The sequence below is a fragment of the Peromyscus maniculatus genome, chromosome 13, assembly GCF_049852395.1.
Source record: "Peromyscus maniculatus bairdii isolate BWxNUB_F1_BW_parent chromosome 13, HU_Pman_BW_mat_3.1, whole genome shotgun sequence".
In the NCBI taxonomy this organism is placed as follows: domain Eukaryota; kingdom Metazoa; phylum Chordata; class Mammalia; order Rodentia; family Cricetidae; genus Peromyscus; species Peromyscus maniculatus.
The window spans coordinates 50,505,906-50,523,187 of NC_134864.1; the positions used below are offsets into that span (position 1 = coordinate 50,505,906).

General features: G+C 42.4%; 1 protein-coding gene across 8 annotated transcripts in view; it reads left to right on the forward strand.

Moving 5' to 3' along the window:
- Mdh1b (malate dehydrogenase 1B) overlaps positions 1-17,282 on the forward strand; it is a 37,918-nt gene that overhangs the window by 1,435 nt on the left and 19,201 nt on the right. The window contains exons 1-9 of one of the 8 annotated variants that reach the window (XM_076550254.1): positions 729-877; positions 1,378-1,489; positions 3,530-3,569; positions 4,701-4,813; positions 8,538-8,672; positions 8,818-8,960; positions 10,646-11,142; positions 14,299-14,440; positions 16,225-16,388. In XM_076550254.1, coding sequence (XP_076406369.1) covers positions 4,805-4,813; positions 8,538-8,672; positions 8,818-8,960; positions 10,646-11,142; positions 14,299-14,440; positions 16,225-16,388 — 1,090 coding nt within the window. In that variant the 5' untranslated portion in view covers positions 729-877; positions 1,378-1,489; positions 3,530-3,569; positions 4,701-4,804. Of the gene's footprint in view, positions 1-728; positions 878-1,377; positions 1,490-3,529; positions 3,570-4,700; positions 4,814-8,524; positions 8,673-8,817; positions 8,961-10,645; positions 11,143-14,298; positions 14,441-16,224; positions 16,389-17,282 lie in introns of those variants that run through there. The other 7 variants (XM_076550253.1, XM_076550255.1, XM_042260239.2 and 4 more) reach the window with 7 other exon arrangements.

Consider the following 17,282-nt stretch of genomic DNA (forward strand, 5'->3'; position numbering starts at 1 on the left):
TGCTGAGGTCTGGGACCCTGTTCCAAGTTGGCTTCTTGGTTACACTGAACACAATTGGCATTTGCCATCTCTGTGGAAGTACTTCTTTTGCTTCACTGCTCATTCAGAGAAATATTTTTAGCACTAGAAAACTGGATGGTGGGAATACAACAGACAAGTTTCAGGGCCTGCTGGATGTAGCAGTAACAGTGTTCTAGAAGGAAAGGTGGCAGACGGCCTCACTAGGCGAGGGCTTGCAGAGGGAGAGGTGGCTAAGCAGATACCAGAACAGTAAGAGTTAGAAAGCAGAGAAGATGCAGGAATAAACAGAACAGTCTAGGTATGGAGAACAGGGAGCAGAGCTAGAGTGTGTGACTATTACAAAGACGATGTATGGTTGTATATGGAAACCCAATGCCTTCAGGCACTAACTTGGAACCCTAGCTTTTCTGAGTGTAACAAGTCTTTCTCTATCCCACCAGCACACCCCAACCCACAAAATGACACAGAGATTTATTATGAATTAGGCTTGTTTCCAACTAGCTCGTATAACTTAAACTAAGCCATATATTTTAATCTACGTTCTTCCACGCACTTGGTACCTCATCTCCCTTATTCCCATCCTGCTTCTCCTGCATCTGGCTCTCAACGCTGCCTCTCTTCTTCCCAGAGCTCTCTCTGTCCAGATGTCCCTGCTATTCCTCCTGCCTAGCGATTTGCCATTTAGATTTTTATTAAATCAACCACAGGGACATATCTTCACACAGTGTGGAGGAATCTTCCATAACATCTGAGAGCACTTGGTGGTGAAGATGCCAGGAAACCACGAAGCCACGGTCACAGTCTCTAGGTCTTGCTGGAAATCATAGGCAAATTTGGTGATAATTGAGAGTATTTGGTAAGCATGCAATTGAAATGAGTCTAATAGGACTGAATGAAAGGGTGCAAGGAACAGTGTCCTAAGCTGAAGGCAGAGGGAGACAGTGCAGATTCTCCTGAGCCATATTCAGTGGTTTAGACTTTGGCCAAAATACCTGGAAAGTTTTTTTTTTTTGTTTTTTTTTTTAAGGAGATAAAGCAATGAAGTTTTTATCTTACCTGAGTGTTAAGGATGCGACAAGAGACCAGTTAGGAGCCTGGAGCTATGTAGTGCAGGAAGCAAATGCTTTATCATTGTGGTCAATGTGAATAGAGAAAAATAAATGGACTAGGGAATGATCTGAGAGACAGAATGTGTGGAACAAGATGTCTAATTCACTAAGTGAGTGCAGGAAATAAAGGGAAAGTTATACGCCTAAGCAGTGGATAATCAGGTAGATAGGGTCATTTGAAAAACCTTCATCAGAAGAATAAGTTTAATAATCTAGATACTCATAGTATTTCCTCTCTTTTTTTGAGACAAAGTCTCACTTTTTAGCCCTGGCTGATTTGAACCTGACTTTGTAGGCCAGGCTGGGCTCAAATTCACAGAGATCTACCAGTTTCTTCCCCCGGAGTGCTGGGATTAAAGGTATACAACTATACCCGACTACCCTTAATATTCTTAAATAAGGAGCTGGACATAACTGTTGTTCGAATGTTAAAGGTCTTATGATAAAAAAAAAAAAAAACCCAGAGCCAGATATCAGGGTGAAAGCCGAAAGATCAAAGAAGCAGAGCAGCCAGCCACTAGTTCTTACCTCTATGAAATCCTCAGCCTAAAGAGAGTGAGTTCCTGTTTCCTCACGCCTAATATACCTTTCTCTGCCCTGCCATATTACTTCCTGGGATTAAAAGTGTGTGTGCTTCCCAAGCAAAGGCATGAGATCTCAAGTGCTGGGATTAACAATGTGTGCCACCACTGCCTGACCTCTATGTTTAATCTAGTGGCTGGCTCTGTCCTCTGATCTGCAGACAAGTTTATTAGGGTACACAATACATCATCACACACAAATGCTCTAGAATGTAGGACTCTTCTACCTTTTTGGTAGGAGATGTGGAATTGAAATGACCCACATGAGATAATTATTCACAATGCACTGGTTAAGCCAATTAAAGTTTTTAGTTCTTTTATTAATGGCTAGAACAAGAGTGGGCTCATGTCTCTGAAAAGTCTCCTGGTGCCCAAGCTAAGGGGTATGGCATTTTTAAAAGCAAAAATTACAAAGACCATAATTTACCTCGAAGTTAGGTAAGGGTCAGTGTATCCTTGAAAAGTTCATTCCTGGCAACACTTAGTAATTATTTCAGACATAGCATGACAACTATTTTTAAATCATATCTTCTTTAGTTACTTTATCTAACTTTAATTGTTTTGGTTAATACATCCAGAACGTGGTCAAGGCCATACAAATTTCAAATGTGTTGCCAAGGCAGACACAACTATGGGGGTGGGTGGAAATGGAGGGCTGAGAACTGTTTAAGCAAACCCAAAATGGAGTTGGAACACGATGGTCTTACCTTAGTCGTTTCAGAACAGAATCCAAACTTATACTGCCCAGTGCCCATTCATAAAGAGATGGTAGAACTCAGGAAAGTGTAGGCATCTTCATAAGACACTGTGCTCGGTTAGGAATACAGATTGCTGGCTGAAAATAAGGAGTTTGGCCAGAAAAATATGCAGATAAGGCATGAAATCATGTGCCTTGCAGAATGGTTCCTTTTCATGGATTGGTGAGGAAATGGGAACTTACAGAGCATAGAAAAGACTAGCCAGAGAGTTAGAAAGAAAACCTGCAGAATATCCCGCCATAGTGATGCTCTCCAGGATTTACTCCACAGGAAGTGGAAACAAGAGTAATCAACGCTACCAGGGTCAAGGAGAAAGAATCAAAAATTACTTATTGTATTAAGGACCTCAAGGTCTTTACTTGTTTATATTTAACTTATATTTAATATAATTAATATAAAATATATTTTACGTTGCATATTATATTGTATACCATAGAAAATATAATTAATACAAAAATTCATAATTTATATTTAGTACAGTTTCCTTCTGGGAAATTGTGAGAGATGCTATATTATAGTGGAATAATAAATTAATAAAAATATAAGAGCCGAGGGTGGCAAGGACAGAAGATTTTTAAAAGATTGTTTTAATAAAAAGGGGCACATAGGGCCAGGCGGTGGTGGTGCATGCCTTTAATCCCAGCATTCAGGAGGCAGAGCTAGGCGTATCTCTGTGAGTTCGAGGCCAGCCTGGACTACAGAGCGAGATCCAAGACAGGTGCCAAAACTACACAGAGGACCCCTGTCTCAAAAAAAAAAATCAAATAAATAAAAATAACAGAAAGCGGCACATGGAAAGCAATTCCCCGGGGAGAGGAGACATGGACTTTTTGTTGATTAGGGAGGAGAAACTGAAGTTTAGTTAAATGCATTAAAATATGCTTGAAAGGAGACACTAGAAACATAACTAAGCGTCTAATGGGATGGGAATAATTTGTTGAGCAAGACTTCTGAGAAGACAAAGCGTCTTCTCAGAAAGGGGTGGTCAGAGTCCAAGTGGACTCCTTTTCCTTTGGAAACTTCTCCATTCTTTATATCCATCTCCCCATTATCTTCTCAGTGACGTCTGGGCAGAAGGAATCCAGATGCAGAAAAGGCAGGTAATTGAGGTCATCTTGGGTGCAGGGCTTTTACAAGCTAATTTCCCAGGAAATGGACAGGATAATTAAACGTGAGCCATAAAGGGGCTTTGAAGTAATTAACAATGGATTTGAACTGGACCGAGAGGCTTATCCATACAGAGGTGTTGAGAAGGATTGATGTTGAGGGGTTTGTGGGGCTGGGGACAGGCACTTAGCCTGTCCTCCTAAACTGACATCCACCTGACTCTCTGGGACGGTTTAACTTCTTAAGTGTTCCGCACGGCAAAATGTGCATCTGAAGCTCTCCCTTGGCACCTGCACCTCAGACTGGACATCAGACACCCTGCCAGTCACATATGCCCGCATGCCCTGCATCCCTCCTAATACACTTGTCTGAATACCTCACCCATGGTTTCTCTCCAATAAGGCCAGCCGGAAAATAGACGTTGGTCCCTCATTCTTCCTCCTCCCTCAGCTTGCCCACAATTCTGGACCATACATCAAATCTAAAAGGGAGCACATTTCCACTCCTTTCCTCACACTTTACCTTCCAGTGTTTGGGTTTTTTTTTTTTTTTGTTGTTGTTGTTTTGGGTTTTTTTTTTTTTTGGTTTTTTTGTTTTTTGTTTTTTTTTTTTTTTTACATTAATTTGTTTTACGTGTGCGGGGTCGGGGGAGGAGTGCACACAGAGGTTAAAAGAGAGCTTGCAGGAGTTGCTTCTCACCTTCTAGCATTCCTGGAGATCACACTCATGTCCTTAGGCTTGGTGGCAAGTGCCTTTATCAGTTAAGCTGTCTCACTGGACTCTTAGTGGCTTCTAATGAGTAGCTCACTGTTAGTGTGTCATGCTTAAATAATATGGTGCAGTCTCTTATGTAGTCCAGCAGAGTACTAGAGGAGAGTAAATATTTAAAACATTGCCTTTTCCACAAAATTTTATTATGGAAGACTCTGGCCTATGAAATGTTCCTTATTTTTTTTATTAGTATAACAAAACTAGATGTCTGTGTTACAGAAGATTATTTTGTACTTTTGTTGTAAAAGTATATTATAGTCATGGTGTGTTCTCTAAGTGTCTGGCAAATCCTCATAACAGCATGGCAGTTTGTATGTGTTCAAAGACAGCTTGGCTAACTTGAACTCTTCTAGGGAAAGCAAACTGCCCATATTATGCTAAGGCGGAACTCCTGGCAGACTACTTACAGAAGAATCTTCCTGATTTTCGGATTTTTAAAATCACACAGCATCCTGACATGTGGGAGGTAAGAAGATTTACAGTTACTAAATGCGCTTATGCAAGAAAGTGTTCTACTTTGATTAAATGCTGGCTGGTGTATCTTTTTGGCTTCTGATGATGGCTGTATTCTGATGATGAACTATTAATGGCATTTGGATACTAGTAAAAATGAGCTCCTACTTACCAGTCTCAAAACATGGCTTTTTGCTATTACCTAACAGCACAAAGGAGACTCCAGTAAGTGGAATAAATGTGTTGGTTCCACTCCGACCATACCAAGAAAACAGGTAGTTTGTATTTCATTACTTAACTTTTTCTTTCTCCTCCACACGGAGTCCTAATGGTTCGAGGACTTATTTATTTGAGATATCCCTATCTGTGGCTGTGCCGCCCCCTGAACAGACTTCAAGATGGAGATTTTGCAGATTGAATTCTTACTGGAAAGTGCTCCCAGGACATCCTGAGAGGAAAGGAAGATGGAGGGAGCAGCAGTAGACAAAGGGAGGAGCTACATCAGGAGTCAGGGAAAGCATGGTGGGGATCCCTTCCAAGGTGTCCCCCATGTTGAAGAAAGGTAGCTAGGCTTCCTGCATCAGCCACTCGCCTGATGCGGGCTGCCCCAAGAAAAGGGGGCTTCATCTCAATCAAGGGGAATCTCTTTAGCTGAGGTCAGTCCTCGAGAGAGATTCGGCAGTTAAGCCTTTGGCCTCTAGTATCTCTGGTGACTGAGGGCACGTGTGCTTTGGTTATAAGAGGGAAGGAACCTGGACTATTGACAACTATCTGCTACGGTCCACCCACTGTGCCTCCGGATCCATGTGCTCCATTAAGTAAATTCACACCATCTGGTGACAGCTCTACTGGGATTCAGATCAAGATCTTTCCCTGGGAAGACTTTATTGAAGGAAGGTTTGTTAATGAACTGTATTCCCCATTGCACAGAGTTTCAGAGCCAAACTGGCACTCATCTCTCTTCCCTGCCACCCATTAGAGGTCCCCCTCTACTGTTCTAGGCCACTCATTAGGTGCAATGACCTAGTTCTGCGTACTTAAGGGACGTGAGCCCCTGTCCCTTTTGAAAGACACGACTATTACACTTCCCCTTGTATGGTCAAAATTGAGCAGAACATCGCCAAAGATGCCCAAACGGTAACCTAGATGTTGAATATTTTTTTACCCTGGGTGGTAGCTGTTGCACATCCTTCTGATTAGCAGGTCCAGTTACCCTTCCACAGCAGTAAATTCTTTCTTTGCTGGTCTCTCCTCTCACTGTAACCAATGTCAACTATAGCTTAAAGGTGAGATTCTTCTTATGTCCTCTGATAGAAATGCTCCTCTTTGGAAATTTAAAACCTTCTAACTCAGACAGACTAGAGTAAAGAAATTTGGGGAAGCATAAATTCTCCAGGAGGAAGCCTGGGAATGATGGTGAACAAGGTCTTTCTTAATTCTGCCCTTTGATTTCCAAATTCTAAGTAGTCCACCCGATAGAGGGAAATGCTACATTGATATATAATACGTTTTATGACCTGAAGGAGAGGAACCATTCTTGCCGTATGTCAGTCTTCTAGCTGGTGTCCACAGCCTTGCTGGCCTGCCCTGGCCCTTTATCAAGCTTGGTGATGTATGATAGAGACACTGTATCCCCTAATGATATGCTCAGCCCTGTACCTCTTCTCTTATAAAGTGATCCCTTGGGTTCAAAGATGTGTGCAAACCCTAGAGGTGGCAGGTTAAACATTTTGTAAGTGCGTAGGCAGGGTTTCTGGGAAAAGCACGCCAAGCAGGAAAGGCCATCCCCTGCCCAGAACATATGCTGATTTCCAATCCAGACAAATCATTTTCCTTTACATTGTGGAGAGAATCCAGTGTCGTCTGTTTTACACAGAGGCAGGTTGATGTCCTCAAGGGATGGTGCCATTACCAACCACTAGCACTGGTCTTTGTTGCCGGCACACTGACCATTTAGCCATGGTAAGAACTATCTAGGCTTTTAAGACTAGAGGCCCTTCTCTTGGACTGTTGTCTCACTTCTTGTGAGGCCGTTTGCCTAGGCGTGGCCAAGTTATCACGTCTGTGGGGCTGGTTAGCATTCCTCTCAAACAGATGCTCTCTGGTGGGCATCTCCCCCATCCTCTGTACTTCCATATCTTATTATTCCAGTTGGTTGTCCCACAAGGTGCCTTCCCTTTCCAGTACATTTCTTGTGACTCTGGTGAATGAAGCATTGTCCGGGCCCCCCAAAATGTAGTTGAGTAGCAGTGTATCCTGATTCCCACAGTGCTGTGCCCACTGGCCTTTTTTAATTAATTAAATGTAGGTATTTGTGAATTTTGTGGCGAGGCCTGAATGTGCTGAGATGTAGGGGAAGATGAGAGAATATTTATTTGCCGAGTCTGTTCTATCCCTCAACTCTGCGGGTCCCAGAAATGGAACTCAGTTTGTCCGGCTCAATGGCAGTCACTTTCTCCCTCAAAGTCATCTCACCAGCCCTCCACTAACCTTTGACCCCTTTGTCTACTATCTTCCTTGGCAGATTTATCAATTTCACATTATGTGAGTCTTCATTTTCTCCAAACTTCCGACCACCAGTCAGGCAATACATTGTCACTGTACTCTGGGGACCTCCCAAAAGTGCAGAGGCGTGATTCCCACGGAAAGAGTCTCCCTGCCCCTCTTTATGTTCCACCCCAGATTCAGGACTCTGAGAATTCAGTCCCACCCACTCCTCCAGCTGCTGAAAGGACAGTCCCATATCCTCCTTGGTATAATCCTTTAGCGTGGACCACTTTCTCCCCTCGCCCAGTGTGTCCCCAGGCGAGCTGTGCAGTGATTCAGGGACCACGTTGGAAATCTGAGTCTTCTCGCTTTGGGATGGAATAAGAGCATGGGCAGCTTCAGCACCAGCAGGAAATCGAGTTTGTTTATGAGGTGGCCTCAGTATACGTGCCTCCAGCGGTGGGGCTTTAGGACTACTCAAGTGTACCTTACCGATAAGAATGCTGTCCCCTGCTGCTTCTCAGATATTGTCACTGAAAATCTTGGTTTACCCAAACCAGATAATGCTAACTTAAAATTCTTTCTGATAAGTATGATAAGAAGTCCCCCGGATAACTTTTAGCTCATTAATTCAGTCTAAACCATAAAAACCATGATCATAGATTTGAAAAGCAGTATCAAAATTTATGTGGTCATAAAACTATAAATAACTCATATATAATAAAAATCCGTGTTTTTTAAAAACAGCCAACTCATAATACCTGTCCTCTCTTTAAGTTAAAGACATGCACTTCAGCAAAGGAGCGTTAAGCTATTGCACTTTATTTGGCCACTGGATTTGGAGAATATCCCTTGTTATTTATCTCATCACTATTTTCTTTATTTCATCCATTCATTCTTTGGTCGGGTGGTTGGCCATTTGTGGTTTTTTTTTTGTTTTTTTTTTTTTTAATTGAGATGAAGTCTTGATGGCCTGGAAGTTGCTATATGGACCAGGCTGGCCTGGGTCTCACAAACTGGCCGGGATCCACCTGCCTCTGCCTCCCCGATGCTACAAGTAAAGGCATGAGCAACAAAGCTCTTCACCATTTTCTATGTTTCTGATTTACCCTTTGAATATATCTGAATGTATTATGCACAGTTAGTAGCATTAAAAACAAATGGATACTTCATTGTTTACATCCCATAATACTGAACTGAATCCTTAGGCAGATTTAATATATGACTTTTATTGGAGTATTTTCCCGCAGGAGTGGCTGGAAGAGATTTGTGAGGAGAACAAGTGGGATCACAGTACCTCCCCCATCATCTGGAGAGAGCTGCTGGACCGTGGAGGCAAGGGCTTGCTTTTGGGAGGGTACAATGAGTTCCTGGAGCATGCCCAGGTAGGGGCCTTACATTGCTTATCTGCTCAAACGTCATTGCTTTCTAAGCCATTATATCCTCTTTCTCCCAGTCTGTTTTCCATTCCAGTCTTTGTCTGATCATGTTCTCTTCCCTGAGGTTGAGTTTTTCTTTCCTGATGTTTAGCTTTACTATGGTGTCACTTCCAGCATGACAACCGACCTTATGATGGTCATTGCTAAAGAGAACCTGCAGACACATATAGAAGAAGAGCTGGAGAAAGAAACTTTGAAAGACCTCATCAGCCCCCTGCAGGTCTGGATTGCCAGGTGAGAGAGTCAAGCCCCAGGATTTACGAGCCTGGATCTTTATTTTTAGAAAAGACATTGGGATGGGATTGATTCAACGATGAAAGAATACCAAAACAGGTTCGAGATGCGTGTGTGTGTGTGTGTGTGTGTGTGTGTGTGTGTGTGTGTGTGTGTGTGTATTCACAGGTCTGGGTTGGTGCATGTATACAAGTGCTTCTGTGTCTCTGTCCTTCAGCATCCATCCCCCATGCGATTTAGGATTTACAGATATACATGTCTTCACACAATCTGAAGAAACTTTCCTGGCATGCGTCCCTCTCTGATGGTTGTTCTCTCCCTCTTCCCTACCTGCCGGTTTCCTCAGTTCTTCCTCATGCACTCATGAACTGTCTGCAGCCCTGATCCCTGAAGTCTCTTCCTTCCTCCTTCTCAAGTGTGCTCCTCCTTGTCCCCACTCATCACTCCCTCTCTTCCCATCTCTGTGCTTCCACCCCCTCCGTGGAGCTCACACTGTCCTTCTGACAACATGTAGTATCCTAACGTATACCTGCTTTAAGGAAGTGTGTGTAATTATGGGATACTACAAACCCTGAAAAGATTCTGAAATTGGACCGTACATACCCATGACCCTCTCCAAAGTCAAGGACTGAAATGGATACCAGCACTGTACCCTCCTCAAGCCCACCAAGAGCAATAGACATTCTCAGATGCAATTTCCAGCTCCTCACAGTTGATCATCACTGAAACAGGAGGTCCAGGAACATTTGGTGTCAGATAGAGCACACACACACAACCTGTGCTTATCCTAGCCATCCCTGTAAGGACTTTTCTTTGTGAGACTGTGGGAAAGATAATCTGCCCCCAAATAAAAGCATTCATTTGTAGATAAAGGTATGAAAGACAATAGCTAACTGAAGCATTCGTTGCTGTGGGATGTCTTTCTGTATGCTATGAATATGTGTTGCTCTGAATGGTTGATTTAAAAAAAAAAAAAAGCTGTTTGGCCAATGGCAAGGCAGAATAAGGTTAGGCAGTATTTGCAGATTGGAGAGACAGGAGAAGAAAGGAGAGGAGAGGGAGAGAGACACCAGCCTGCTGCCCAACAAGCAACATGCCAACAGACTGGTAAAGCCACGGAACACATGGCAAAACATAGATTAATAGAAATGGTTTAATTTAAGATGAAAGAGCTAGCTAGCAAGAAGCCTGCCATAGGCCATACAGTTGATAATTAATATTAAGCCTCCGAATGATTATTTTATAAGCGACTGAGGGACCACAGGGCTGGGCAGGACCTCAGGAGCCAGGTGGGACCAGAGAAATCTTTCAACTACAATACATCTTTGTCTTTTCATGAAGAAGCATGGGCACATAAGCACAACAATCTGAAAGGCGTTTTTATTTGCTTGGTTATTTATTTTTGTTTTGTTTTCTGCATGTGAGAGAACTCTTTCATTTGAAAAAATCTAATACACCAGCAAATTCTTATTGTGTGGTATCACCAGATGCCAAAATGTAGTGAGTAGTGAGACTTTGTCATTCCACTTTTGATTGCTAGCCACATCTGTGCAAGTGTGCGAGTTTTCATGTAAAATAGTGAATCATCCTATGGAGCACCTGCAGAAATATCTGTTAAGAATAAAATGCATAAGTAAGCAAAAAAAAACCTAACCATTTTCCATCCAACTTTTGCATTTAACCAGTGCAGGTGCTCATGTGTGCTACCACATAATTCCCCTCTTGGCAAGTGGAGAAGTGTTTGGGATGGACACGAAGATCAGCCTGACCCTGTTTGACCGGGAGCAGATGGAAGACTGCTTGCAAACCCTAGCGATGGAAATCGAGGACTTGGCGTCGCCCATCCTCCACAGTGTCTCCCTGTGCACTAACACAGAGGAGGCCTTCCATCAGGCCCAGGTCATCATCATCCTGGATGACAGCACAAGCGAGGAGGTGTACACCCTGGAGAGCTGCATGAGAAGCAGGGTGCCCCTGTGCCGCCTCTATGCTTACCTGATGGAGAAAAATGCTCACGAGTCTGTCAAGGTCATCGTGGGAGGGAAAGTCTTTGTAAACCTTAAAACGGCCTTGCTGATGCAGTTCGCCCCTCACATTGCAGGCAACATCATTGCCGTGGCGCTGGGGGTAGAAGGACAAGCCAAGGCCAAGGTGGCCCGGAAGATGAGAACAACCTCAGCCAGTGAGTGACCACCTACTGCTGTCTTGTGTGTGTTGATACATGGGTTTAAACAGCAGGGAGGGAAGTCTGCATCCTACAGGACCATCCAACCGGGAGGCGTGGCCAAGAAGTAAACACAGATGTCAGGAGCATCTTAGGAGGGATGGATGGAACCAGTGTGGCCCTCCCTCATTCAGGGGATGCCACCTAGACTACCCCATCCTCTTGCCTAGTTTTTTCCTGTGCACACAGGCTGTGGTCCAGTTTAGTTCATAAACCCGGGGCCGGAAGAGTTTAACAATAATAAATAGTGATAATCTAATAAACCAATGATAGCAACATACAATAATTGAAGTGATCTAAAAGTTACCCATTGCTTATATTTGGAATTTTCCATATAATGTTTTTAAGTGCAGGGCTGGGATTGTAGGTCAGTTGGAGAACTCTTGCCTAGCATGCATGAGAGTCCAGGCCATCTCCAAACCTGCTGCAACCTCCATTAAAAAAAAAAAAAAGTATGCGGTTAACTGAGGCAACCTTGAAATGTGAAGCTGTGGATAAAGGGGGCGATGATGCAAACTTCCTTTCACGTATTTTATGACTTTGTCCATCATTATAAAATCGGCAAATATTTGTTGTAATAAGATCTCTATTCGTCAAGCAATAATTTTGAACCCAATATCCTATTCTCCCATTATAATAATGGGAAAAGTAGTGTGCATTGTTTAAAAATTATCAAGGCTATATTAAAACATCTTTGCCTCCTTTCCCACTCATATGACTCTGAGCAATCAAATTGCTGTACCTCAGATTTAGCATCTTTAAAAAACAGCAACTCCCTCCCAGAACTAGTGTGAAGATCCAATGAGACAATATCACAGTCACTTTTCTGTTGTGGTGAGATGTGGTCACCAAGGCAACTTACAAGAGAAAGCATTTGACTGGGGGCTTCTCCTACAGCTTCAGAGAGTGAGTCCGTGATCGTCACGGCAGAGAGCGTGGCAGCCGGCAGGCATGGGCTGCCTCAGTAGCTGCGGGCTGACATCTGTTCCATAAGCATAGTGAGGCACAGGTGGGGAAGTGGGGGTGCTTTTGAAACCTCAAAGCCCACCCCAGTGACATACCTCCTTCAGCAAGGCCACACCTCCTAATCCTTCCCAAACAGTTCTGCTAATGGAGGACTAAGTAGTCAAGTGTATGAGCCCATGAGGACCATTATCATTCAAACCACCACAGACAGTATTTCTAAAGTACCCATAAAGTTGCCTGACACATGGTGAAATTTAGAAGGAGATTAAACTTACATGTTTATTACATCAAATTAAATTTTGTTCTTACTCTTTCAATTGGTAGATCTCAGAAGCATATGAAAACGAGACTGGATCACATTTAGTATATTTTAGCTCTTTACATCCTCTGATCCTTTGTGTCCTTACAACAGCATCCCTGAGGATGAAATTATAGGCATGCTGGAAACAAAAGTTGGTGAGACCGTGGATGTGAGCTGTTCACAGTCCAAGCCAATGCAGTGCAGGATGCCTGTGAGGACCTAACAGAGCCAGTGCTGCTGGTCACCCCTTTGCAGAAAAGCTCAGAGTTCTTCTATCTTCTTGTATTAGCTTCACCGTCCTACCCTAAAGCTTATACTAATAGTCTTCTTCCTACAAGAAAACAGACAAGAACTTAATCCTCAGGATACAGATTACAGGTTAAGTACCTAGATTACTGGCTAGTTTTAAGCCAACTTGACACAAACTAAAGTCATCTGAGAGGAAGGAACCTCACTTGAGAAAATGCCCCCATAAAATGAGGCTGTAGGTCACCCTGTAGGGCATTTTCTTAATTGGTGATTGATGTGGGAGGGCCCAGCCCATTGTGGATGGTGCCATCCCTGGGATGGTGGTCCTCTGTGCTATGAGAAAGCAGGTTGAACAAGCTATAGGGAGCAAACCAGTAAATGGCATTTCTCCATGGCCTCTGCATCAACTCCTGCCTCCAGGTTCCTGCCCTGACCTCCTTCAGTAATGGACTACAATGTGGAAGTATAAGCCAAATAAACCCTTTCCTCCCCAATAGTTTTGGTCATGATTTCATCACAGAAATAGTAACCCTAACTAAAACAATTAAGTAATTGAGTAAATAAATGAAATTATTTTTAAATTGCATAAAACCTTTCTAGAAAATTAATAATTATAGAATCATACATATTAAATTCCAGTCCTTATTTTCTCCAGCTCATATTCTTTTATTTTTCTCCATAAATATATAACTATCATATGACTATATGATATTGTTTTCTCATTCATCCCCTCTATCCTTAAATGTTGTAAGATATAGGGCTGGTTTGTTTTCTCCTAAACCTTGTGTCTTTGTTTGTTTGTTTGTTTGTTTGTTTGTTTTTTGAGACAGAGTTTCTCTGTGTAGCCCTGGCTGTTCTGGAACTCACTCTGTAGACCAGGCTGGTCTTAAATTCACAGAGATCTGTCTGCCTCTGTCTCCTGAGTACTGGGATTAAAAGTGTGCGCCATCACTGCCCAGCCCAAAACTTTGTTTCTAAAAACTTTATTCCTCCAATAAAGAATATAATCACCATTATTTTACAAGTGATAAAACATGCCCAGAGAGTTTCCATTTATGCACATTTCTATTTCAGTCTAGAATCAGAAGTGCCTTGTGAAAAGCTGAACAACTGAAAAGTTTCCCTTGGGGCAGGGGAAACATTTCAGTCAGTAAAATGTCAAGTGTGACCACGTGCATCTGTAACCCTAGCACACTGGAGGTGCAAACAGGTGAATCTCCAGGGCTCACTGGCCAGCCAGTTCTGTCATTTCTTAAAAAATATAATGGAGAGTGGCTGAGGAAGATTCCCAGTGCAACTTCTAGCTTACATGTGAACACTCATCCATACATGATGATACAATTTTCATTAGCAATTTCTTTCATGACAGGTTCCCAGTATTCCTTAAATTACCCATCTAGCACACCATTCACAAGGCATTGTTAGTGACTACCAAGCCCTGATAATTGGAGAGGTGAACCCCAGCTTCTGCACAGGTTAGAGAGCTTGGGCTTCATTGGACCAACCCTAGAACAAATATATAGACTAAGCATTGCATTTAAGTAAATTTTATATTGACAAAACTTTATTATGATCATTTCTGATTCTGTTCTGCATAGACATCAAAGATGTGATAATTTGGGGCAATATCAGTGGAAATAACTACGTTGATCTAAGGAAAGCAAAAGTTTACAACTATGAGAGCGCCATTAAGGGACCTCCTGGATACTATCACTCTGTGTTAGGCATGATTTTTGACAGGTACAGTCTATTTTTTTAAGTGAAGTATACTAACAGTAGATAAATTAAATGATGTGTAACAGTTGAAAGCACTATTAAAACATTTTGTAAAGTTTGCATAAAATAACTTACATTGTTTATACATGTATGTGTCTGTGTTTTCTATTGAAGAACCAGAAAAATCCACAGAATAGTAACTTGTTGGTCCCCACCCCCATTTGATTTATTTTAAAATGAAGAACTTTCATATTTCAGGCTATCCTGAAAGTATTTCCTATATTCTGTTACAGTTGTCTCTACTGCAAAGCAAATGTCAATGCAAAGACAGGTATATATCCAAGTAGAAAACAGTTGAAGCATTTGGAGGAAGAGTTAAGATGATGAGCAGGCCATGTCAGGTTGACCATTAAGAGTCCCAAGAGAGGCAGAGCTGAAAAGTAGTGTGTCCCAAGAGCAAGAATCCCCCTGGGTTGGAATCCTGTCACCATCACTTATTAGTTGTGTGGCTTTAGGGAAGTTACATGAAATTTGTGCCTCAGGTTCCCCACTGAGGGGATGGAAATGGTAGCATGGCCTGTTCCGTGGAGAATAAATGGGAAAAACCAATGAATTCATCCAGGGAAACTATGGTGATATTTTATTTGTGCTGAAATGTGGTGATACTTTATTTGTGCTTTAATAAATAAAGCTTGCCTGGAGATCAGAGGAAATAGCAAGCCATTTTAAGTCAACAAAGAAGTCAGGCAATGGTAGCACACACCCTTAATCCTATCATTTGGCAGGCAGAATCTCTGGATCCTGGCCACATTGGAAACAGAGCCAGGTGTGGTGGCACATGCCTTAATTCCAACCCTAGTTAACCATGGAGGTCTAGAGGTCTGTACAGACAGACAGGAAGTGACAGAGCTGGGCAGGAGGAGGAAGTGATGTAGCTTGACAGAGAGAGCAAATCAGATGGCAGAACAGCAAGGCATATAGACACAATAGACAGGAAGTAACTGGCATTTGGAAGCTGTGGAGTTGGTGAGGTAAGGTTGGCTGGTGGCTTTCCCTGTTTCCCTGATCTCTCCCAGGCTTTAACCCCTATGTTTAGCTCCATATTTTTTTATTTAATAAGAGCATTCAGAAATTCATCTACAGGAAACCCTGGTATCGTGATGAGAAAGGAGAGCAGCCAGAGCCCCTCTGGAGCACTTTTCTGTTATCTGCCCCAGTTCCCCAACTGCAGCTTTTCCTCTGTCCTTTATCTCCCCCACACACACCCCCTTCAGACCAGGGCATTGTTATCCATGCCTAGGAACAGTGTGTGCTGGGCTCCCTCTCCTGGAGTGAGTGGGGTCAAAGTTACAGGGATCTGGGGCATTCACTGACTCACTAGTAGGGTAAACCTTGCTCTCACCCAGCTGGGCTCATTCCTGAGTTTATACTTCAAGACCATAAAACGTATTACCCCAAATCTCAATGTGATATTTCACTGTTTAATGGACATACTTGATTTTAAATGAAGGATATGACTGGTCCCAAGAAAGCATCTACATATGATTAATTACTTGCAATGAAAGAAATTGTTTCTATAACCTTTGAACTTTTTCCGGTGTTCCATATTTTATTACTACACTTCAGACTGAAATTTGGTGGTTCCTTCTGCCCAATTGCATTGTTTTCTTAGGTAATAAGGACACCCGAAGAAAAGGCATGTGGGTCACATTCCTGTTTAGATGGTGCATTTAGCTCCCTAGACTGAGTTTACCCTTTCCATCCCTCTCTCTGCTGTGAAATTGCTTTTTTTTTCTCTTTTCTCAAAGTGAATGGATAAGAAAAGACTTTGTGATGATGCTTCAAGAATTGAGCAACACTGGAAAGGAATTTGGAGGGATTTTGGGTGCACACAGCATAGCCACCACACTGAAGTACTGGTATCAAGGCTCACCACCTGGAGAGATTGTTTCCTTGGGGATAATGAGTGAAGGTAATAATTCCTGTAGCATGGTATATAAGTTGTGCAGATTTTAATAGTACCATCATTCATTCATTCATTCATTCATCCGACTGTTCATTCAAAAATTCAACAGTATTTATTGTGAATGTACTAGAGAGGCAGACAAGGATTACACCTGGCTTCTGCCTTCGGAAAGTGATGGAGTTAAGGAGAGCCAGGTCTCAAGAAGTAGTCTCATGACATTTTTCTCTCTGTATCCAGCTGAGAAAGAGAAAACCAAATCTATTCTAGGCAGGGAGCAGGTAGTCAGATCCAGCTTCATGAAGAGAAGGCATTGCAGAAAGTCTCAAAGTCTTTGATGCTGACCTGGAAGGCCAGTGTGGGAGGGCGCTGAACACCAATAGCAAAGACTCAGAGCCAGTATACAAAAGTGCAGGGAGACCCATTCTTCTGGAGATCAGGTAGCACTGGAAATGTGGAAAGGCTGCTGTAGTCGAACTTTAGCTCCCCAGTAATAACACAGAGGCTTCTTATTAATTATTAATTTTATTATTATTAATTGTGAAAGCTCAGCCGATAGCTTGGGCTTGTTTCTAATTAGCTCTTATAACTTAACCCATTTCCATTAATTTACTTTCTGCCACATGGCTTTACAACCTCATCTCCATAGTACCCATCCTATTTGCACTATGTCCCTGGTGTATCTGCCCTTCCTCTTCCCAGCATCCTGTGTGCCTGGAAATCCTGCCTAGCTATTGACCATTCAGCTTTTTATTAAACCAATCAGAGTGAAACATCTTTACAGTGTACAAAGAGATTATTCCACAACATTTCCCCCTTTTTGTCTGAATAAAAAAGAAAGGTTTTAATTCTAACACAGTAAAACTGTATACAATAAGAACAATTATCAGGTAAGAATTACAT